Source organism: Apostichopus japonicus, chromosome 11 (assembly GCF_037975245.1).
Source record: "Apostichopus japonicus isolate 1M-3 chromosome 11, ASM3797524v1, whole genome shotgun sequence".
NCBI lineage: Eukaryota > Metazoa > Echinodermata > Holothuroidea > Aspidochirotida > Stichopodidae > Apostichopus > Apostichopus japonicus.
The window spans coordinates 8,061,844-8,086,731 of record NC_092571.1 but is presented as its reverse complement, the minus strand read 5'-3'; the positions used below and the strand labels follow the sequence as shown (position 1 = coordinate 8,086,731).

Below are 24,888 nucleotides of genomic sequence, written 5' to 3'. Positions count from 1 at the left end.
GATAAAACTTCAGCACCCCCATTTTAAAGTTTGTTTATTCAAACGAAAGTTAATTTATGTAGTTATGCTACCGGTAGTATAGCTTATACATCGGATAACATGAATGAATTCATAACAAATTAGTGGCGCAGGCACAACTAGGAAAACCTGAAAATTTTATAATGTTGGAACTTAGATGTCTTATTTTAAAGAGAAAAAAAAAGTGATGCAAGTTTCTGAGCTGTAACGTAAAAAATGCCAAAAAATGCATTACAAAATTATACCCATCAGGTAAATTATCAACAATATTGCAAGTTAGTGTGGCTTTTTACCCATCATCATAGGCTTTAAGTACCGCTGGAAATCGGAGAACGAACAAGGACGTATATGACTCAGTCACGTTAAAGCCACGGTGTCCATTAAGGTGGCCTGTGGTATACTAAACCGGTCAAAATATTTAGGCGTGAAATGGTGCATTCTGATGCATATTTAGGCTATAAACTAATAGTTCATTAAGAAAAATCTGGTTACTAACTACTTTTTTGCGGGGTTAAAAGGGGGTAGATACTCCCAATTCTCGAAGCCCCTTACCCTACTATCCCTGGATCTGCGTCTGGTCGAAACAACAATAGTAAACCATGCAATTCCCTGCTCATTTTCATGAAAAAAAAAACTTAAGGTTCATTCCGCCAGATAAACCGAGAATCTCAGGATGGTCGGTGGAAAGTACACAGACAAACGCTCTTTATCGACATCTTCAACAAGAAAGCCGACAGAGGACCAACTCCACCTCTCCCCCTTCCCTCCCCTTCCCCCTCTTCCTCCCCCTTCTGCACTCACACATACACAAAAACATGCAACAACAACTTAAACAACAAGAAGAGCGACTTCCAGTATACTTAGGGGAAACGTGATAGGAGTAGCCTACACACTGCATCAGTGTTAATATTTTGTCAATGGTATGTTAGTCGACAAATTTCAACATAAAAATGTAAATCATTATAGCTTGACTTAATCAACGTATAATTTCAACGAATCGAAAGTTAAAATTTGCCAAGTTTGCATTTGAATTTGTTCAATACTGCTGCAGGAAAACTGTCCGGCAAAATGGAGTTGGGGGGGGGGGGGACGCGTAAATGCTGAGTAATTGAATCGAGTCCATTGGTTTTACTCACTCATTAATCTTCATTTGGTTAAAAACAAGCTAGGAGAGTGTCCTTCTGTTTTTGTTTTCTTCTCCTTTGAGCGGGGCGGGGGGGGGGGTGGTTAGTGAGGGGGTTAATCGAAATCTATAAGCTTGAGAGATACCTGATAACCTGATTTCGTTGATTGCTGTTATCTAATATCCGTGTAACACCTACGCAGGTTGGGATTGGAAGAGGGGTGGGGGAGGGGAGAGTGGGGGGGGGGGGAGTGGGTGAAGTACGGGGTAACTTGAACAAACACTGCTTTGTTCAGGTCTTGAATACAGAGAATGAGAGTTTTAAAGATGCTCTTGTGTAGCTTACTATTATTATTGTACCTGAAAACGTTTGAGATATATGCAACATCATTTCCCAATTGTTGCTGTTGTAGTTATTTGTATTAATGTTGCCCCGTACCCCAGACCCATAGGCGTCGCAGTGGGATCCCCCCCCCCCCACAACTTCATTCGAGGGAAAAATTGCTTTTGGGAAATTACTTTAAATTTAGCCGGAACATAATTAGACCACTCCTTTGGGGCCTATGATGTCCTGAGGTGCAGATCCAAGGTACATTCTCCCTCCCCTGTTTCCCTTTAACCTCACAGAAATTCAAAGTGATTTCCTGCCCACGTGACCACTGCCAGGACCACATCTTGTGGCATTCCGACTTGAGTAGTTAAACAGTCATCTAATGTAGTCCCTCTTCGGTTAAAGTACTTCAAAATTATAATTAAATTTATTTATTTTATAGATTTCATTGGTTCACTAATATATTTTTTCAGCATTGCATCAAACAGTTCAGCGCGGGAAAGTTGGCTAATATATAATAGAGGGCAGCATGCTGGAATATCCTTCAATTCTCCCAAATCCGTTTAGCCTTGAGTTGTTCACCGGGTTGAGGGTCTCATGGCCTTCAGCCCATCAGACCGCGAAATCTTCCAGCCTGTATTCGAAAAGAAGAAAAAGAAGATTCACAGAAAAAGAATCAAGAATTCAGTCAGTCGTTTGAAGGATTAACACTACTAATCGATAACCTGCCATTTCATTGACATATGTAGAATAAACATCCACTGTAGCGGCAAATTATAATACACTTTGTGGCACAAACTGTAAAAGGCCTAGCTCGCTTGTGATAACCAGATTACAACGATTTTTTGGGGGTATTAAATATACACAATAAAAACGTATAATTGTAAGGAAAACGTCAGAAATACTTTATGATAATCGCATTGATTTTGGAGGGTCATCAGTATTGAATTAAATTGTTTAAATTTTGTCAATTTTTTTTGGGGGGGGGGGGTGGGGGGGGTATCATAAGTTGCAGACTTTTTCACGTAAGATTCCCTTGAAGATTTCTGACCCTTTTGAATTATTCCTGTGAATTTGAGGGTTGTTAACTTAAGACTATTAAAGGCTCTGGTGCGGAAATTTACTTTCTATAGTTGCTATTATTTGAGGATCATAACTGATTTATTATAACAATAGATTTAAGCAGTATATGGTTGCATGTAACATCACTCGCCGTAAGGGTGTTAAGTACGTTTCCAAATATAAGTTCACTTGAAGGGGCAGAGAGAGGGGGTGGGGAAGAGAAAAGAGAGAGAGAGAGAGGGTGGGGTAACAGTAGGGGGAGAGGATGTCATAGATGCAATTTGAAAAGATGTTTATGTGTTTTTTCATTGACCTTGGATTGGGTAGGCTACGATTTAAACTTTCACTACTACGGTTGTAAAGCTTATACACTACTAGAGAACATGAGTATTTTGTGATCCACTTTATTTTAAAGTAGGAAATCTACTTTATTAAAAAGAGAAGCTAAGTGAAACACCTGGCAACTTACAATGGAAATCCGCCTTAAGTTTCCAATCCATATCTGAATCACATATACTTCTGGGTAGCTTCAGCCCCCCCCCCCCCCCCTCCTCAGCAGACAGAATATTACAAAAATTCAAGCGCATAGTATACAAAGATACAACATGTATGTGTGGTACAACCATAACAGTCGAAAATTCTTCAAAATTGCAAAATATACCCCAAGTTTTAAATCTGGACGAAACATTAAAAAAAAATTGTTTCGCCACTTATATGAAGACCTATACACATATTTCATATTAGCCTACTTTTGCATATGAGAATCGGGACAAAAATCATTTAATTAGATTTATACGAGTTTTACAGGTTGGGCGAGAAGAAGTAGAATGCCATAAGCCCATAACGTTAATTCGCACAGGCTCACTAGTACTTGAATAACTTATTTGAGTGAATTAAACTGAGAAGTTAAATATAAAATATCATTCTTTGACATTTTTAACTCTAGACAACATTGATTATGCCTGGTTACTTGAATGGGATATATTTGTGCTATTTTTTGGACTGTAAAACCGGTGTACGAATACATTTTGTCCCCTGTAAAAAATTTGTCCTACTGGACTAAATATCCTTAACAATTTTGAATGAAGTAAAAGTTAAAGGTCACTAGGGTAAGATCCGATTTAATGTTTCTTTACACACAAGGCTAAAGACTTGATCAGGTCTTCTATTTTTCTGTTGTTGTTATGGAGATGGGGTTTGCCAATGTTGAATCTAAAGAATGGAATCCCTTGACATGACCAAATGATGGCGTTGGTTTCAATGCCGACACTGCTTACATTCTACCTTGAAAATATGAAATGAAAAACAGAGAGAAAGTATAACATTCCAGATCCTCTAGTGGCACTATGACGTCACAGATAAACACAATGACAGCTCACAGACATGACTTTAAACAAGGATATCTCCAAAGCGGGAGAAGATTTTTTTTTTGCTGTTTAGGTAAGTTGTTATTCACAAAGATCTCTATCAGGTAAACTTAAGATGATCGTTGGGCTTGTGTCCCCTTTAAGACTGTTGGTGTTAACATTTCCCATCACCGTGTCTGTACGTTGAGGTCCTTTTCTTAAAATTTTGCTGCAATTCATTATTTTTCTGCAAAGTATTGAAATTATTATATTGTTGTAAAATTAATGTTGAATTGATGAGGTTAAATAATGATGTGGTTCTACGTAAGAAACACCTAAAATGACGGCAGTATTGCATTATTGAAAACTGCAATTTTTTATGTCTCAACAACGTATAGTGTGTCGTTAAATAAGGACGTGGAAAACAATTCCTGACAAGATATTTGTTTCATCGGAAATGGAAGATAATTTTATGTAGTATCTGATGTGACTTTTTCGATTAGCGAAATATATTGTAACAGTCCAGCTCTCTGCAAGCGGTGACGTTGCCAAATAAAAGATGGCGCCCTTCAAGAATATATATTGAAGTTTTCAGTATGTGGTGATGTATAGCAAAACGATGCGTCGATTTCATCGATCGGTCATTGTTACCGAGTTGTTTCTGTATGTGGAATCAAATGTACTTGTGTGTGGTGTAGTTGCGTGGGTTATTATCTGGTGCAGGTAAGTACAATGAGTTATCAATAAAACGACTAGAAATCTTACATATTTCCAGACATATATTACGGTCTCCTTTGTAGGGAGGGGTGGGGGTGAGGACAGAAAATAAATTCAACGTGAGACATACATTGTAATCAGGTGTACACGTTCTGCTGTAATAACTACTTTTATTTGTATGTGAGAGAGAGAGAGACAGAGCGGCGGAGGGGTAGGGTAGTGGGGTGGGGGTGGGATGGGGGTGGAAAGGTCGTGTACACCTCCAGATTTCAAGACCATCAGTAGTTTATTTCATCCTCTCCAACATCCAAGCATAATAAAGAAATGAACGATGACTGAAAATAGAATAAACAGTCAGTTGGTCAATTTAGGACTTTTTTTCCGACAATGGTTAACCTACCAGGGCGGACGTACACTATACTCGTATATGGTATTGAACCGACAGCATGACATCGGATAAAAGCTTAGTCCCTCATTTCGTTGTTTGTTATGCTTAGTTATAGCTGTGATGTCTATCTCAAGTTATCTCAAGATATGGTTATTTTTAGTAGAACTTGTTATTGCCTATTATTCTTTATAATTTTGGCATATTTTTAGTCATCATTCTTTTTGTGTGATTTATAGTTGAAGAGAAATGAAATAAACTACTGATGGTCGAAACAATTTGAGAAGACTGAAGGTGATTTAAGGCGTATTTTTTTTAAAAGAAATCCTAGTTGAAACTGGAAGATTACACAGCGATAACTGGCAGATGAGTTGGGGGGGGGGGGGGGTTGTACTATATTCAACTTAGACCTATTCTAGCACAACATCTCACCATTCATGATGTCAATAACTGAGTGTGATGTGTTGGTGAAGCCAGCAGCTATCATATGATGTGTAGCACATGTTATGTTTCCTATGCACTAACGGCCTTGAAAACTGACGAATTTAGTATGTAAGTCAATGGAGTAATTATTGTACAATATTGGCTTACTGGCAAGTGAACGATACCTATATGACTGGACTTTGAAACTTAAAGTTTCATATAGTCTCTGTACATTTGTAGTTTCATAGGCTAACTGCATTGCCAACTTATTATGAGCCTGTCACGGCCCACACAAACGCCCTCACTTTGTATGTACCTACATGACTACACTCCCTGGTGTGTTGTCCGCCCCAATGAACAACCGAAAAGTTCTTCCTAATACTGCAAGCACTCCACGCGCACTACAATACTGCGTATTTGCAGGCAAATGCAGTTCTGGTTCACTTTGGCTTTGAGCAACTAAGTGCTCATAGGCTGTTTATGTAGAGCGTCCTCTATTTAACGAAGTTGCTGTATTGACAAGATGTGCATGCCAGCATTACAAATAAGATTGTAATTTATATATATTTGTATATTATATACTTCATGTCATATATATATATATATATACATAATGACATGGTCTTGAAGTAGAATTAGGCGATTAGAATGTAATCAATGAACCTGCGATTGTTTATATATACCAATTGACTACATCAGTGTAGTAATCCTTAAATATAACTGATGACGATGGGGGTGGGTGGTCAGCCTGCCGAAGGAGGATGGGGGGGGGGGTATTTACGGAGAATTGTTCTTTCAGTACCCTTGTACACAACGCTACCGAGGTCGACGATGGAGGTGTTGAAGGCGGTTGGTCGGAAGGTAAGGGGTTGCCTGTGGGGCCGGGGTGGGTGCGGGAATTGCAGGGTCGTCTCGGAATTATTAAAACTTCATTAAAATATCTAGCGACAGAAAATTGAGTGTACATTTTTACGACGGAATGGTAGCAAATAGCGCGAGTAAAATCCGGCTTCGTAATAGAGAGGTGGAGGGGTGGTGGGTAGGGCAGTTTAGCCTAGTTCCTTAAGTTTTCAACGCAGTTTCTAAAGGTTTTGTTTGTACCTAGTTGCATTTTGAAGCTAGATGATAATTCATATACGTGAAAACAAGTTAACGTAATTGAAAGGTAAATGCATTGAGTACCAATGATACAAAAACAGGTTACATGATATTCATTATTTATGTATTAAAAATCAACCAGCGATCACGCAAACTGAAAAGGAGCTCCAGTAAAGATATTTTGCAGAAAAATAGAAGTTTTGTATATATGCAATATGAAAGAAAAATATAAATCTTTTGATAAATATAATTATTAATCACATTTGAAGGTTTTCAATAGTTCCATTGTCTCAAAAAAGGGTTCATTTGACTGTTGCTTTGTTTGCTACTCTGACATTAGCGACTTATTCCAACCATGGCCTCCACACGGGAAGCATATGCCCAGACACGACATTGTTCTTTCCATCAAAAACGGAATGAGCCATTTTCAAACCATTCCTTGCGAACGACCGCTCAGCCGATTCCATTGGTGATGTTGGAGGTGTCATCAAAGAATAGGGACTCCCATTCCAACTTTGCTGCACGGTAGGTTGAACCTCCACTGTTAATTTTTTGTTGGACAATGTCGTAACTTCTGTCGCTGGTCGATTGTGTCTCGCGGCGGGTGGTGAGATAGAAGAAGCATGGGTTGGTGTTGGTGGTGAATGCATATTGGTAGTACGACTTGCTACGTGGTTCAAAAGTTGAATCCGGGTATTTGTATCGATCGAGTCACATGACAGTAGAAAATGCGAAACTTCTCCCAGGCACTCGCTGAAACCAGCTTGGAAGTGATTCACGGTAGGTTGTTGTCCTTGGTTTGTCAAGGCCTGTTTCTGGAGACCGCGCAAGTATAGGAGAGTCATCTCTAAGATATCAGCCTTCTCTACCTTCGAGTTCTGTGAAACCTGAAAAGGATGAAAGGAAAAAGATATAAATTTAGCTACGAACAGTATTGATTTTATCTCTGATAAAAAAAAAGGAATTCCCTTTGGCATAGGACATATCAGCGTACATGACACCAACATAAAAGGGAGTATGTAAAAAAAAAAAAAGACTAACTAAAATAAATAAGCAAATAGGGACTTCTTTTAAGAATCTGATCAAAATTTAAAGAGACTAAAGCTAAGCGATATCTATGGACATAAACAGGCGAGGTTGTAAAAGAGAACTGCTGTCAAAACCTGTACGATCGTTACTTAGTTCTATAGGAAGAAATAGATGAATGAAGAATTTAACCTACCTTGTTTTCTAATGCAGGAAACACCAAATTCTTCAACTGGAAAAGACTGTCATTAATTCTTGCTCTTCGTCTTCTCTCGGTCAGATGCTTATTAATCTGTAATAAAAGAATTGTATACGGTATGGTTAATGATTTATTCATGCTGTGGTTAGGAATTATTCGTAACGTGTAAGGCTTCGCATGTGTCGTCTGCTCAGCGACAACCATTATATATACCGCTACGTGATATGTAAATGCAAAAAGCCACGCTATTTACGATGATTGTCACTATGCACAACACAGCCGCTAAAGCAGTCCACACGAAAAGCAGACGACACGAATACAATCGCCTAGCAGACGACCTGTTGCACACAATGTAAGTTTACGATGTTGCACAATATTGGTTTGTCCCAATGCCTAAGACCATCTAATACGTGCGATTAGTAAACAGACATTTTTTCTAAACGCCGACACATGTTGTAAAAGCTTACGATTTTGAGTTAATAGGCCTCTGCTTGTGACTATGCTTAGACACGAATGGATCGAAGTTGGATAACCAGATTGATAGAAAATAACGGTGTAGCCAAATTCTTCTTTAAATACGTTATTTATTTGAATTAACCAAATAGATGCAAAAAAATGAAAGTTCTTGCTTACCCTTGGACGGCGTTTATGCTGTCGAACGTCTGAATTTAGAATAACAGTTGCCATGTTTCCAATAAAATAAGTAAAACGATAGTTGCTATATTATATGTGTAGATGCACAGTGGTCTGGCTTTGAATTGAGAATGATAACAAAGTCTGTCCGAGAGATGTATTTATAAAGCTATCTGGGACTTCATAGATACCCAGTACGATCAGTGACGTTTTCTCCAAATAAGCCAATCAGGAGCGAGTATTCTCGTTTGAAGGGGCACGCGACTATTTTGTTTGACCTGTCGTTGCTACTATTGTGTTTACCTAATACTGCTTGCTCTTGGTTCGATTGAAGCCATTGTGATAGCATTTTCCTGTTCTATTCACGATCGTGGGAACGTGGTTGAAGTAGAATGATGAATACTTGTTGCAAAGAACCAAATGACGGAAGCTTTATTGAAATACGTTCCTTTGATGGATGGTTAGATCTTGTGTCTCTAAAGAGAAGGCACGCGGGATGGCCTATTCATTGGTCGTGGGAAAAACTGATTCAGTCATTCATAGGTCCACCTGATTAGGAATAGAAGTCTCGTAATCACATAAGAGCCAGACATCTGCCGTAGATAAATATTATAGATCACTAAATTGGTTTTCATTAGATTATTTAGGTTTGAAACTAAATAGTAAAAGTTGGCTGACTCTTTTCCCATGATCAATGACCTGATATTGTTTGTTGTACGTGGTTATGAGTTACACAAAGGAGAGAGATGTTTATGAAAATGAAAATAAAGTGAGAGAGAGGGGGGGGGGTGTCTTTTATATTAAAGCGCGGAATGATAACGGTTTCGGTTACTTTCAAGTTTATTTTACATTCATGTATAGGGAAAAGGAGAAAAAGAAAGATATGGTGGAATAAGCAAGTGTGTAAAGACCTTAATGTGTTATGACTAAAGGAAGTGACTCGATTCGGGTGTGAAATAAACTATGGAATTATATAACGAGAACGTGTGAAGGTTTTGTCCGTACTATACAAAATATGGGAATGAAATATTTAGTTTTAAATAATACTGCTGTTAAATGGGTACGACTGAGAGCTTAATTCAGGGTCGCGAAGAACTTTTATCTTTAATGAGGGACATTTTTCCGGGGGGGGGGAGGGGTAAGGTCATCCAGCGGAGAGGTCGTATTATACCTTTTTTTGGTAAAAATGGAGGGCAATTAGATGCAAATTGGTGGTGCTTTATTTGTAACTTCTGAAATTAATGTTTTTTTTTTCACTGTTTAGGTTGTACCGCACATACATGTTATATATTTATCTATTTTACACTAGGATTCTTGTAATAGTCTGTATAACAGTGGGTGGGTTGGGGGGGGGGAGCTGATCACCCTGTGACTGTATTGGGGGAGGGAGATTAAATACGTGTTTGCTCCACTGTTGTGTGTGTGAGTATAGATATGTCATATTTCATGCAGAATTCAGTTAAAATACTATACTATGGTACACTACGGTTCATCACGAATACCTCTTGTTTGAAGACAATGATGTGGGTGGAATCACGTTGGAAATGTATATTCTGGGTATTAATATGGGTACAGTGTTGGTAATGAAGCCAAGTATTTCGCTTTTAATATCTGCTTATTTTCCTTGGGGTGATCGGTATCTGGACAAATGGTCCTTTCCCTCCTTTCTTGGCTACTTGCCAGCATGATAGAACATAGTCCAGTTATGACGTTCGCATATGACGTCACCACATTCAACCACATGCTGACATGAAACGGTTGACAGCTTTTGATAAAAAGACCCGTTGGTCAGCCTCCATCCTTAACCTTTGTTCTGAGTGCGGTAAAAAGTAAACCAACATTATATATGGGTGATATAGGTAGGCCTACGATACGTACGCAGCCCATATGAGGTATGCTGGTATTCCGTTCTTTATGTTAATCTGCGGGTTTCATTAACGGGGAGTAACGGTCGGTGAACATGGCATATGCATGACGTCACCACATGATACTCAGCCACACTTAGGCGGACAGGAAACTATGTACAGCGTTCTGTGTATATGTGTAGCACAGTGTCTGGTAAACCGCCTTCCCTGTGATGTAGAGGGAAGTCGAAGTGGCGTAATGCAAAAAAGTGGCAATATATGAAAGCATGGGTAAAGATATACGATGCACTGTAACATGCATGTGCTTGTATTCTGTTACTGGTACTAATTTGCGGGTTGTCATAACGGAGAATAACGAATTTAACGGTAATCATGACGTTTGCATGACGTGAACGCATCCACTGAGCCAAAATACAACGGAAGTGTACAATGTAAATAAAAGCTAACACTGTCTAATTACATAAGCGAATCACTGACCGGGAAAATAATCTAAGAGCAACGTATCAAAGGTATTCGAACCAAGCTAGGCTGGTTTGTAACGTACGTACACTTTTAAATATATAGCCATTTCCTTCTGCATACTCATATATCTTCAGTGTCACATAATGCTTTTTTGACCCCTCCCCCAAAAACCACCAGGGGTATGGGGACGGGAGGGAGAGGGTGGGAAGTAGACTGTTGTGACTCTTTCCCATGTTTAGCTTTTTGTTTGGCATATTCATAACAGGCAATTTCAAAAGTCTTGCAAGAACTATTTCTAAGTGTGCAATAGTTATTATTGTACACTCCAGTTCGCAATACGTAAGTATATGAGTTAAATGAAAAAAAGAGTAAATTAATTGCCGGACATGCCGGTTTCCGCTAATGATGAGGAAGGATCCAGATAAATGATCCAGCGACGCCTAAGAATGCATCCCTTGTTATAAAAGGATGGGGGTGGGAAGGGGGGGGGGGGCGGGGAGGAAAACTTTCCCATGTCCAATCTGCCTAATCTCTTTTCCTATGCCTATGATATTGTTGGTAAGAAACTGTGGATGATCAAACTCGAAAAGGAATTGCGTTGGAAAAGCTCACTATTACGAAGGTACGCTAGTGATCATGGAGGTGGGGTAGTATTGTTATAATACAGCTGGTTGCCCGGCGAATACAGGCCCTAATCTCGGCAGGAGGAATATGTCTATAAACCAGACATGGTGTAAGTTTTCCTCTTCAAGAAAAGCGGTTTAAGTCTAGATAGACGTTCTGTCTGGTTCTTGGCTATATACCCCCCTTAAATAGTGCAGACTTAAGAACGGAAGAAAAGTTGAAAAGATTAACACCTGCAACATTATATGAAATTATCCCATGTATTTCTCCCAAAGATCTAAGTCTCTATAGCGTGCCGTTTGCTTAGCCTTGTGTACGAAAGTTTCGGAACTAATATCGCGACCTGAGTCGCCCATTCGTATGGGCACGCGAACCTCGCGCGACGTGAAACTCAGTTGCAACACGTGGCCCTTTGTTAGTCATGCGCTAACTGTACAATTTTCCCACGCACTTTCAATAGTCTAGTCCGGTAAGATCCGATCGTGGTATGCTATTGTTACTATGCGTATGTAGATTGCCGCTAAAATCCCCTTGAGCCGTCGACTAGTTTACTTATGCATTATTTTGTTAAGCGAGCGTGTGGCTCAAGTGGTTTGATCAATAGTGGCCTTTGTCAAGACCGTGGGAACTTGGGAGGAGATGAAAAAAAGTTTCGATAAGGATAAGAGAGGGTTTAGAGAGAGGAGGGAACAATCATTTGTTTACTCGTCTTGGTAGGCATCCAAGTTGCGTTTACTTTACTCTCATTGAGAAATTAATACGTCACACATAGCAACGACCAATCAGGGGAAAGAAATGATAAACTGTAAGCGTGCCGTAATAAAATGAGCAGACGTTACTAAGCGGAGGGGGGAAACCTGTACACTGAAGAACTTACATAAGGTATATAAAACAGTTTCGTGTTTTAAAGAAAAAGGAAAAAATAATTTGAAGTTTACAGAGAAATAACAAATTGAGCCAAGTTTTCTTTTTAATGCTTACCAGTGTTTTTTGTTGTTAACGTGTCATGACTTGAAACACAAAATTTCGAAACCTAAATGGCTGGAATAAATTTACCCTTTCCAAGGAACTCATGATGCTCCTTTGTGATATCGTCATGATTATACAATTACATTCTCGATGTATAAAAGACGGGGGAGGTGGGGGGGGGGGGGGGTTGGAGAGTGAATAGAGTTGTTTGTTTTTCGTGCCCAGGTTCTATCTGGGGTAACTTTTCTTTAAAACGTTACCAATAGAGATGATACAATGAATCTACTAGTCAATGCTTCAGCACCATGTTCTGAAGAAAAGTACTGGTTGATGACTCGATTTAACTATAAAGCAACTTTTTAGTTGAATTTTTATAAAACTTTTGTAGCTGTTCAGTATAAACCAACTCATGCTAACATTGTTAGTTCAAGCCACTTAAATGACGAGATTGGGCAAAAGAAGTTAAGAGTTGATAAGTCATAAAAAACACGATGAAAGAAATTTGGTGTTGGTAAACATTCTACATCTGTTTACAGTTTTCTAGGTATTCTCTTTTAAATATTCTACATCTCTAGAATACCCCATTAAGACTTAACGGATGATGAATTTTAAGTCTTGAGAAATGACCATTGAAACAGCTGAGGTTCACATGTAGATAATGCATCTGGACCGTTGAATCAGTTTCTCAGATCAGGGGCGTCGGAGCCGGTACTCACGGCGCAAAAAAAAAGAAGAAAAAAAGTAGGACTTAGAAAAAAAAATGGCAAAAAAATAAAGAACCAAAATGAAACATACTTCAAATGTGTTAAATCTCGTGACACATGTGAACTGCTATTTCAGGCAATCTGGGAGGTATATTTTTCAATAATTTTCAATATTGATGACGGCAAGTAGGCTAAATGTGACTACTCTGGCATGGCAGGGGTCTTGTTTTCAAGCTCGGGAAGTGCCATTTCCTGCAGTCTGGGAGGCATTTTTTCAAAATTTTCTCCATCACGCTACGCGCCAACCATGGTGGCGCGTAGCGTAGTTTGACGTACCAAACGTCCCCCCGATAATTATGATAGATGGCCACACTCTGATCTGCCGTACCAATCCCAAATAGCTTCCGACGCCCCTGCAGATGCAACACGTCTGGGAGAAAATACTTTCATTGCCTCCAATAACATGTTAAGAGTTCATTACAAATTAGTGAAGAACAAATGGCTTTGAATGTCATCCTAATGATGCTCTGTTATAGTCATAAAAAATTTAAAAAAAAAAACCGGTTTTGGTTGAGTAATTAGAATTTGTCAAAATTTAAGCCTGCATTGACGAATAGACATCATAATAAATTTAACCGTAAAAGGAACATTCCAGAGATATAGCATAGTTTAAACCCGGAAATGCTATAGAAACGATACCAGCGACCCCCTCCCCTCCCCTCCCCTCCCCTCCCCTCCCCTCCCCCCTCTTTTATTAAACTATGATGTATCCAAGACAAAAATGAAGGCGTCCTTTAATGATATGCCAAAATTTTAAAAAAAAAAATTTACTATCGTTTCTTTCATATGATCGACGACACGAAAGTTCTTATGAAAATAAGTATGTAACTAATTTTTTCAAAGTACAGATATGCAAACGTATAATGTTAGGCATTTAAGAGTCCATATAGAGCTGTTTTTGTCTTTCTGGCTTTAATTTTTATACAAAGTAGATGTAAATCGAAAAAAAAACCTACTGGGAAATTATAAACAAATTTGAAATATAAATATATTTTTTCTGGCAAGAACGTGATTTAACCAGTGACCTCATGTTAAACAATCCGGCAGGGTCGGTAGGTTTCTTCCGGTGGAATGAAGAAAAAAAAATTAATAACCAAAACAAATTTAAAACAGTTTTTCTGTTGGTAAATCAAATTGACACGGTGACAAAGAACATAAAGAAATACACATTCTTTAAAATGTAAACACCAAGTAATTTCTTTTACGTCACACTTGACAACTTAACATTGCCTTTTTGCCTTATTTTCAAGTCCTTACCTAATTTTTTACTTTACTTCTATCCCTACCTCAACGGTACGCAATAATGACATTTTGTTCGTGGTCCAAGATTTAGTATAGACTTATATATAGTCTCGTAGACAAGCCGGAATGTGAAGTTTAGTTTGGTTCCTGGACCAACATAGACATGCTTTCTGGACTCGTGGTTTTGTTGAAGTGGAACTTCGTCAGCGGAAACCTGTATTCGGTGAAGGCTCCTTGTTTTTAGTATAGGCCAGGTTCGACAACTTGTTGTAATTGGAATGCTGGATTGCATAAACAGCGCCATCTAACTAACCAAGGTAATGCCCCAAACTCTGTGTAGGTTTTAGTCATTAGATTTGTCAGTTAGGCTATTTACAATTACATTGAAATTATTTAGACTTATTTTCCTTATTTTTTTTTAAGTTTCTTACACTTTTATTGGAAGAAACCTGTTTCTTCCTTGTGAAAAAAAAAAAAACTCGGAAACCAGCGAACCCTGCAATGATCTTACAACTTTTATCTATAATTGAGTTAAATCTAATCTACCCTTAGTTGGTGGCGATCGCCATATAACCATTTTCTTTGCTGCTAAGTTTTCATAAGGCCACACCACCATGCCGAAGAGCTTAAAACAATCATGGCCGCAAAACGGGCAAATCCCGGAGGAGTCCAGGGGCTCATGGATCGATACGGATTGGACTTTGAACATGGATTAAGCTTGGGTACGGATAATAGGAGACTCGAAGATGCTGGTTAAATCTTTGTCCTGTACAGGAAAGAGGAGAGGTGAATGATCAAAACCTGTTAAGAGAGAAAGAGAAGGAAAGAGTAAGGGGTGGGGTGGGGGGGGGGGCGTACAAGGACTAACATGAATATGCGAAAGTGTTGTTGTTTTAGCTTTTCATATAAAGCGAAAATACTGTCTCAGGATCACTCCGAGCCAGGTCCGTGGACAATAACGTTACCGGCCCTTTATTTTATATTTTCATGAAAATGATATTTACTGAACTCTTTTCTCATATTCTCCCGAGCAACCCCGCATTTCCCTCCCCCAAATGACCTCGGGCCACGGGCTGTGGTTATTCTGCCCCCACCCTCTCTTCTGGCCTGATTCAAAGAGTAACTATAGGGTATATTCAAATTGGACGCTGATTGTACATGTCCAGAGGTTCGAAACCAGTAAGGAAGGTCGTCATTCCACTGTACAGTATACGCTTATGTCACTTGTATCGAGCAATGCTATAGTTCTGTTTTGGTGACATATGTTGCCTTACTTACTGTAGAGATCTCAGTAAGCATGTAATATAGATTCAGGGAAAGTTATGGTCAAGGGTGAGAGGAGAGGGTTCTTTATCATAAAGTTGGTAACGTAGAATATTTTATAGGAAATTGCGCAGGGAAGTGTATCAGAGTGACTATTATACGCGTGGGTACGTGTTAACCGTGAAGTGGTAGTTTGTCTGACTGACTGGTCAGCAAATTTAGGAGTAAAAGAACGCATTGAGCCATTCTGTGCGTTGAGTGCGTTGTTACATAACCTACTAGGTATAGGCCTTTAACGTACATGAATAAGTTAAGTTTTAATGAAACATCATCACCCAAGATAAAGCCTCGGCACGAACTTACGAAACAAGCTGGTACACTCTCAACCAGAGAACCATCTACATCGAGACCGCAACCGTATGATTATGACGATATTCCCGTCAAATGAATACCACGAGTCCTTTGGAAAGCATGTATGTACTACACATGATCAGGTTAAAGGCTTGTGAGTGTACTATACCCATGTATCTGTAAAACAGATACTAGACACGATCTTAGCCAAAAGGTTGAAGAGTACAACAATTACTGTGCCTATCAATGTTACTATACGGGGTTTAATTAGTTGCAACAGCTGTTGACTTATACATTTAGTACGTCCATGGTTCAACCTATAGGAGCCATCTACCTACAGATACACGGCTGTGAATAGATGCAAAAGGCCGTATATCTGAACAGCTGAGTAGACGAGCGCCATCACTTGAGCACGGTCACACAGTTCACTGCTCTATATGTACAGTGGCTCTACCTACCTACAGAGCCGTAGATGTCAGTCTACCAACCTGTAGAGTTCCTTTATAGAGGACCTCTACCAACCTAGCACTCACAGCGCCACCCTCGGATGATTTGCAACGACAATTAAGCCATAGGCACAAAGAGTATACCTTTACAATATAATTTGCGTGACTAAATTTGCGAGATTGACACAAAGCACGAATTCAGGTATAACAACATGTAATTATGTTACAATATCGTTCACGTCTTAAATATATAGCAAATGGTATGACATATATATATATTAAATTTATAAGACCAACACACTAGCAAAATTCCACTCCAAGACCGGTGTAGTCCTATTGGGACCCCATCAGGCAAAGAACACTCATAAAACTATACAAGAACTGTACACGATAGTTTTTTGTTGTAATTTTATCTGTCTACTTTTGTCTTCGGAATCCTGTCTCATATCGTTCATAAGAAGTCCAAATTGATGAGGGAGGAATGGGGGGGGGGGGGGAGGGGAGGACTGATAAAATAATGTTAATGAATATAAAGTTGGATCATGTGAAAACATTGTCTCGTTCATGACGCGACTCTTTCCTTATGCAATGATTCAAAAGTCTGCAAATCTACCTGTCAACTAATCGGCGATCATGCCATACACCTTTGGACACTACTTCCTATTGGCCTGAAAGATGTAAAAATGCTCCTTGGACATTAATCTTTACAGTAATTTCTGTGAGTTTGATCATTAGAAAGAGAAGGGATTTTCTAATATCTATGTTTGGATTGTCCCTATGAAGTCGTATTTGCTTAAACCGTTGACATACTATACCAACATGTTAATAGTGCTATCGAAGGTTGACTTCGCTAATAGTTGAAAATGTAGTTTACTCAGACTGTCAAACTAGTTATTATGCAGATATGCAATACACACACACACACACACATACCTGTTTAGGGCTCCAAACGGGGCAGTAGGTTTTTTAGGGGATAATCGGGGATATTTGTTCTAAGGGTCATATGGCTTAAATATTAGCTGCACTGGCGTCATTACCCTCTGACTCTTCAAGGTGGCTATTGAATCAGTTCAAATTATGCTTCCTTCCATGAAGGGTCCCTTACCACCCAAGTGTGGACACACATAGTATAGTGCCCTTAACATGAGATCGGGGCTTGTCCCCATTTTGTATGTTACAGTCATTTTAGTGTAGGAAAGGTACCTGTTACATTCAAATCGAGGACATCCTATTGTTCCATTGTTCCCTCTGACCTATATCTCTTACCACAAGTTTTAGAAATAAATGTGAGGGCTGTCATTGCATGGTTGTCCATATCATGAATTTACATGACAATGTTGGGTTTTGTATGCCATTAATATGTCTGCATGGCAACCTCATGTTTACATATACTGCTTGACATCCAAGGAGGACAATGAAGAGGTTCTCCTTTGGAGTGGTCCCCTACGTGCCTATATGTATCTTTCATTGTCACATGTTTGGTACATACTGCTACCATCAGTTTATCTAGACCTGGCCTGTTATCTCTCATTGAGACTTGCTCAACATCTTACATGAATAGTCTTATTGTGGGATAATGAACTGTGCATGCTCCCAATGAACATTTAGAAGGTAAGCTGCATCAGCCCTCAATGTAGCATGCAACACTGAATAGGGATTTACTCAATGAAATAAAAACAACTATGGAAAGAATTGTTCTTCATTCTACAACAAGCAAACATGTATTTATTTTAAACTCAACAAAGATAAAACACATTTAAGAGAAGATAAATAATGGTTGTGTGCACCCCACCATAGTGTCAGAGAATAGTTGTTGAAAACCCAAAGAAAACACAATTCATAGAAGCTATGACAGAACATGCATGGAAATGCTGAGGATGCTCTTAACAATGATAAACTGAAAACCAAAATCTGATGGATTAGCACCACAAACATATTTACAAGGTCTTGCCAGCTGAATAAATCACTAATTTAACATGCTCTATACCAATCAATGATAAACATGTATTATGTTCAACCTAAACAGCAGGCTACCTTAACTACTTTGGTTCAACACATTGGCTCTTTTTAATGTATGGTTATGCTTCTTTTGGAAGCCAGTAAAACTGACCTTTTTGCAACAAATGTACCTGTGTTGCAGCAAGTAAAATCCAACTATTACACTGTAAAACACTGTTTAAAATTTTCATGCTTAATTGCTTTCAGAATGGCAACTTTCCTTCAGACAGTTACTTAAACCATTAAAGACATAAAGTTGATGAGGAACAAGCACATTCAGAAACCATAGTTTGTTTTCTTTGAATTTTGCTTGATTATTGAAACTACACTAACACAAACTCAAAAACTGTGTCATTCTGCAACAATAATCAAACATTTGTTATGAGCATATAAATGTAGAAGGTCGTTAAAAATCCAACAGAAAACATAATTTATACTTTCTAACTTAAACCAACATATTAAGTCATCTCTAAACTAACAATGATGAAATAAAGCAGTACATGAGATTTCTTCATCATATTTTTGGTCCTGGCAGTTATATTTGGTGTTACGTGCTGAGTGGTTTTGAGGTTTATTCTCGATTCCTTCGAGAGAACATGCATGAATAGCTTTCTTTTCAGGAAAATTTTGCTGAGAAACCAGCAAAACCAGTCTTCAACCAGATGACAGCCAACACAAAACTACCTTTATCACCACCACACTCACCTCACTCAAACAATCATGAAGTCCTGTAACATATAATCAGAAGGTTGAATGAGGAAAAAAGCTTACAAAGCTAGCAGTTAAAATTACAAACAATGAAAAAGAGTGAAAGAAAATTTAAGGGCAAAAAGTAATAATACTGTTATCAGTATATGAATGACTTTTTCTCTCTTTAATTAAAGGCCAGGTAGTTGTACTTAGTGTGAATTCAACTGAACTTGCATAATTTGTTAACTACTTAAATGGTAAAAAGCAACAATCCTCCTTTCCCAATTTGTTGTCACAAAAGTATGTTTGAATCAGTTTACACTGATTCCTCCACCACTTCACCAACAATAGGCTAGGGATGACATTAGATGTCTTCCTGCCATTTAAGCTCCCAGAGGTGGTGAAGTGACCTAAACTGGACATTCTAGTATGTGTGTAAACTATACTCAAAAGTAGTTAGTCACATTAGGAACACACACAAATAATTTGAGGCACCCTGGAATGCAACTGGGAATATCAACAGTGCTCCCCATTTCCAGTGTGCGGTGACCTAGCGTGTTGTACACCTCTGGTACATTCACACCAAGGGTAGTACTACTAACATCAGTTTAGTCAAAAGTTGCAAACTGTCCACATGATTCACACTAATACTCCGTGCTCCTCTAACCCCCCCCCCCCCCCCCCACCTCTTGCTGGAACACAAAGGAAAAGTGACATGGCTTCCAGTAGAGAATAATACAAGGTAACCATCCAACTGGTGGCAAAGCTACAGTAAAAAAAATAGGTTTCATCCAAGCTTTATCCCTGGCATGATAGTCACAGCAGCTCTCTTGTAAACTCCTGCAGCTCTGAACATCTTGTTCTGTACTTAAGGTCCTTAAGCACATCAACATTCACAGGACACAATGCAAATGTTTCATACTTGATGGCATACAACTGCGGACCAGAATATAACAGTGCTCCCCAATTTCAATGAACAGAACTTGTCTAACTCATATTCACACCTTCTGTTTACATTGTATTTCAAACATCACTACAGCAGCATCATGTCATCAACCTTAACAATGTGTTCAAAACTGATTTCTCTTGATCATGTTTTAATTAGCTACACAAATTTATGTATTAGCAAAAGACATACACATGTCTATGAACCCTAGCACCCAATGGGGATACTTATAACAGTGCTCTCCATTGTCAATGTGTGATCACCTGTGTACTCATTCCTCTGATTGGCCCACTTTTCATTTGAAGTCTCAACCTCTCAAAAGCCTATAAGACTGTCCCTAACGTATGCCTTTTATTAAAAATGTTACCATTTTACATTCTCACTGATGAAGCTATAAGTTACAGTTTCACTAAGGTAACTATGAAATCAGCGAAAGAGACTTCTTCCTGACTTTCTAGCTCTTGGAGTTATGCTGTTTCGAACAAAGTCCTTAACGTTTCTCCAATTTCTTTTCTGAAGACACCTCTCTTTCTTCAAGGTCGCCTGAATAGCTTCCTTTCCTGGCAGCTTTTGCATAGCTATGAAGTTACCCAGGTGATGCTTAACTGCAGCCTGTTCTTTTTCTGACCAAGGTACTTTTTTGGGTCTACAGGGCACTGCTGTTTTGAACTTATTGGCTGTTTTGGTGAGGGATGACTCCTTGAATTTCTTCCTTATAGTCAAACTTTCATCACTGACAAGTGGATGTTTGGTCCCTATATCAGAAGAAAAAAAGAGAGAAAAAGTAACAATAAAAAAGTAACAAATAATATTTGGCAGGGGGAGGGGCGGTTGGTTTTTGTATTGTTTTGATATATTTTCCTTTGCATGGTGAGTGGCCCTACTTGTTAAGCTTTGCAAGGTTTTCTTTGCCACTCCCTCATTTATGTTAGTAATTCTTTACTGTTAAACATGTACATTGAGGAGAAACAAATAAATGAAATGAAATAGTTAAATGCTCTTCGATAAAACAATAAAAAAATCTGATTAAATATATGGCATTTGTGGTCTTCCAGAGGGTTACTTTCTTTATCCTTAGACTTGTACTGTTCTCATTACAGGAAATGTAAGTCATAAAAAAAGTGCTATTTCTAACAAAATGACAAATGCTGGGGATCGAAGTTAGATTTCAGCTTCAGATATTACATAAGTGGTAGCTTTGCTCTGCATACAACATTTTCCCTCAATGTAAAATTCTCTTTTCTAAGAAGTGGCATTTCTTAATAGCCTCATATCTGTAACATAGTAAAGGAGTAACACGATTGAATGTAAAAAGGCAACTGAGTAACTGCACTTGATTGAAATTAAAGCAGCAAGGGAACCAAACACTAAAGCAAGATGGAACAAATAAAAGTTTTCCACTGTATTGCAGCAGAAACTGCCCCTTTGCAAATACTGTGGTGGTTATCACCCCTCTACCTTTAATCAAAATATTGAATTCCGAAGGATATTGTTAATAAGAAAGCAAATGCATGAAATGAACAGCACAATTAAAACTGAAAAACAGAAATTTTAAACATAGCAACACTAAATACTGCATGGCTACTACTAAATAATCAGCCCATATTTTGCCCCACTTATGGACCCAGGTAATCAACTTCCTGATGACAGCGTAGTTGTTCCTTGGTAACCTATTATGAAGCTACTATTTTGTCTAAATCATATCTGAAAGATGCTTAAGTTACTTATAAATAGTTGAAGAATTGTTATACTGTGGATACTTTTCAATGATTACATTGATGGAAGTATTAAATATTCACCTTTCTGTGCTACTTGCAGAACACAAAAACTAGCTTCTTTGTCTTTGACATTAATATATGTTAATGCCTCCTCCAGTAGACCTCCACTTCTTCTGGTCCTGGTCCTCATCATATTAACTGAAACAAAGACGTAAAAATGTATTCCAGAGTTATAACTTGCATGATGAGACATTTGAAATATCACTCAAGGTGAAGCGCAAACAACTGTTACTACAGGAGTTTGTTTCAAACATGCCCTTGTTACAATATCTAACTCTATGACAGCAGAGTTAGACCTTTATACTCAATTCAATGGAGCTAACTTATACGCTACTTCCAGTTCTCAACGTATGGTTCGAGCTCCTTAAAATTTTGACAAGGATATTTTTATTTTGTCCAAATTCAAAATTGCTCACAACATCCCAACCCCATTCCATGGCGTTACATTAATCAGAACTTGCCCACAACAGTGACACTTCTGCTGTCAACTGTGATAAAAAATAAAGGCCTTAGAAATAAACTCCATGCATGTCTATAGTGGAATACATGTACTCAAGCTTGCTGCTAGCTCTACTTCAGACAATGTCATGACGCCTATCACAGGTCACTGCAAACTTTGTGGGCCTAATAGTATTAACATTTCTTCCACATATCACTGAGAATTATGAATTGGCTATGTTCCCTAATTGGATTAAATATCCTAATAACTAGGTACAGGACTCTATGCAGTGATAGAAAATAACTAACCTCAAACTTAAATCACCAGCTCTTTTCTCAGGCCAACTCTTAACTTAAGATATGTGCATGTTCAAAGTTCAAGCAATGAAAAATGTTGAAGTTGTAAACTGAAAGGAACGACGATTCATCATAAACAAAGAGACACCATTCTTTGAGGAAGTCACAGTATAAGCAGTTGTATCTATGGCCAAAGTGACAACACATCTCTACAATTTTGGCCATGTCACTTGAGCTCTCTAGTATAAAATGCCCAACCACTGCTGATGAATCAATATATGACATGACAACTGTGACATCTAACACTTTAATTTCCAAATAGCTGTCACACTGCTCACAGTGACCCTAACAGTCAGTAGTTTGTCAGCCACTTGCAAATAACTTAAGGAAGACCTCACTACTAGTGCTACTAAAGTGTGTCATTGTTGTTAAAGGCAGTACCCTACGTAGAATAGCCTAGGTACTCCTACTCCTTGTACTAACCTAGTATGATAGGCTGGCCTAAATGTTCAGTAGTATTAGTAGCCTAACGTTGTATCTAGTTAGGCCCGTGTAGACATGTGCTTTGACATTATAACATGTCTACTGCAGCTTTAGTAAGAATTACGATACTAAATAAACTGCGCAAAGTAACGATAAAACTGCAAGTAGCCTACAGCTAGCTCCTCCGGTGTAGGCCTTATGACAGAACAATGTTAACTAGCCTAACCTTTTACTAACCTATCATGGGCCTAACCACTGACGATCGGTGGAACTTTGCAGCGCTTAAGCTTACTGAGCAAAACCTTTAAACTGCTGGGGGATTTCTGTCAAACATTAATAAAGAAAATCACAAGTGATACCTACCTTATGTAGCTGACAAGTAATCACTTGGATGAAATCGGGGACACACGTGAAGTGGTCATCATCTCTCGCGATCGGGGACGTAGCTTTAAAGATGTGTGGTAAAAGAGTATATGCGACACTTACACACTTAACACACGCAAAAAGACGTTTTGACGGCCAATCGAGGATAGTGCTCAAACGGCCACGAAAATTTGAGGGCGTGCTCCAAGAAGTCTAAAAAGTGCTTTCCGAGTGAAAATAAAATCGGGGATATCCCCGTTCTGCGCGATAGCCCCAGTTCACGGGTCATTTTTCCTGTGTGTATCCCCAATATACGCCGTTTACAAACCCACACATATATATATATATATATATATATATATTCATATATTTCTTCTTCGCTGATAGTTCAATGCACTCTATTATTAAACTAACGAATAAACAAACAGATCTCCCACCCCCCCCCCCCCCAAACAAAATAAATTCATCAGCCACATTATTTTTTATGGAGTCGTTGTCACTCCAAGTCAATTAAAAGCACGTATCCAAACATGCGATGGAAGGAGAGGTTATACAGTATAATAACGTCTATGCGGGTATGTATACCATGTTTAATCAACAGACACATAATATACGTTGTTAATCGATCACTTTAATTTTCACAATTATGGTCGCTATTTAAGAAATAGCTATTATCTTTTTTACGAAAATGGAAAAACAAAATTGTACATTGAATTCAAAGTTTGAATAAAAGATGGCCAAAAAAAGAAAAAAAGAAGAAAAAGAAAACACATATCACTTAAAGTTAGTTAATGAAATATGCTTTATCTGCATACTTTTCAGTCGACGTGTAATAACTATTATAATATGTGATAGACATCGAGACGAAGGCATGTTTGTATAGTTGGTACTAGCAGCTGGGATTATCATCCTTCCCCTTCGACCAATAACTCGCCCAGAGAGATCATCATGCAACGGGGGTGAGCTTAGTCATCCAAAACAGAACGAAGCATACATTGGAGGCAGGAGTGATAGAATAATGAGTCCAGCATGGGCAGTTAAGCGATTCCCAATCAGATATTCAGACTTCTTAATTATCCCATTAATTTTCCTCTTATCCTGTTCAGCATCGCTGCCAATACTTTAAATGGAAATTATGATAATAACCGAACGAAAAATTAGTGATAACAGAGTATGATAAACGTGATATGATTTCAATTTCCTCAAACAGTAAAGGCGAGAATTTAGCCTCGACATGATTAAATCAACGGTTATCTGACCAACTGAGTTTGTGGTTTATAACCCCCCCCCACCCCCCCTAACTTCTTATAATAATGAACCCGTTCAACAGGAGACTCGGAAATGAAAATAGAGTCAGGCAGGCACTTGTCGGTCCTTGAATCAATAACTATTTCCTTAGTTTTACTGGCGTTCAGTTGGAGAAAATTACTATTGGAATAGTCCACAAATTTTATTTTACTCATTTGAATACAGTGAAGAATCATCAGAAGTGATCAGTCCAATCTTTTATCGAAAAACTTCACAATCGGGCACGAATCGGTTCCATTA

At 38.5% G+C, this 24,888-nt stretch overlaps 1 protein-coding gene and 1 long non-coding RNA gene across 2 annotated transcripts; both read right to left on the bottom strand.

The window, feature by feature from the left end:
* Positions 1–6,654: 6,654 nt before the first annotated feature.
* LOC139975923 (transcription factor HES-4-like) lies at positions 6,655–8,517 on the bottom strand. The gene is made up of 3 exons (XM_071984216.1): positions 8,362–8,517; positions 7,726–7,821; positions 6,655–7,390 (listed from the first exon to the last, which is right to left on the bottom strand). The coding sequence occupies exons 1-3, from the start codon at positions 8,413–8,415 to the stop codon at positions 6,848–6,850; spliced, it is 693 nt and encodes a 230-aa protein (XP_071840317.1). The 5' UTR covers positions 8,416–8,517; the 3' UTR covers positions 6,655–6,847.
* Positions 8,518–17,807: 9,290 nt separating this feature from the next.
* On the bottom strand, positions 17,808–23,668 carry LOC139976240 (uncharacterized). The gene is made up of 3 exons (XR_011796047.1): positions 23,341–23,668; positions 21,781–21,897; positions 17,808–20,736 (listed from the first exon to the last, which is right to left on the bottom strand). It is a non-coding gene; the product is annotated as an uncharacterized lncRNA (long non-coding RNA).
* Between the last annotated feature and the right edge of the window lie 1,220 nt (positions 23,669–24,888).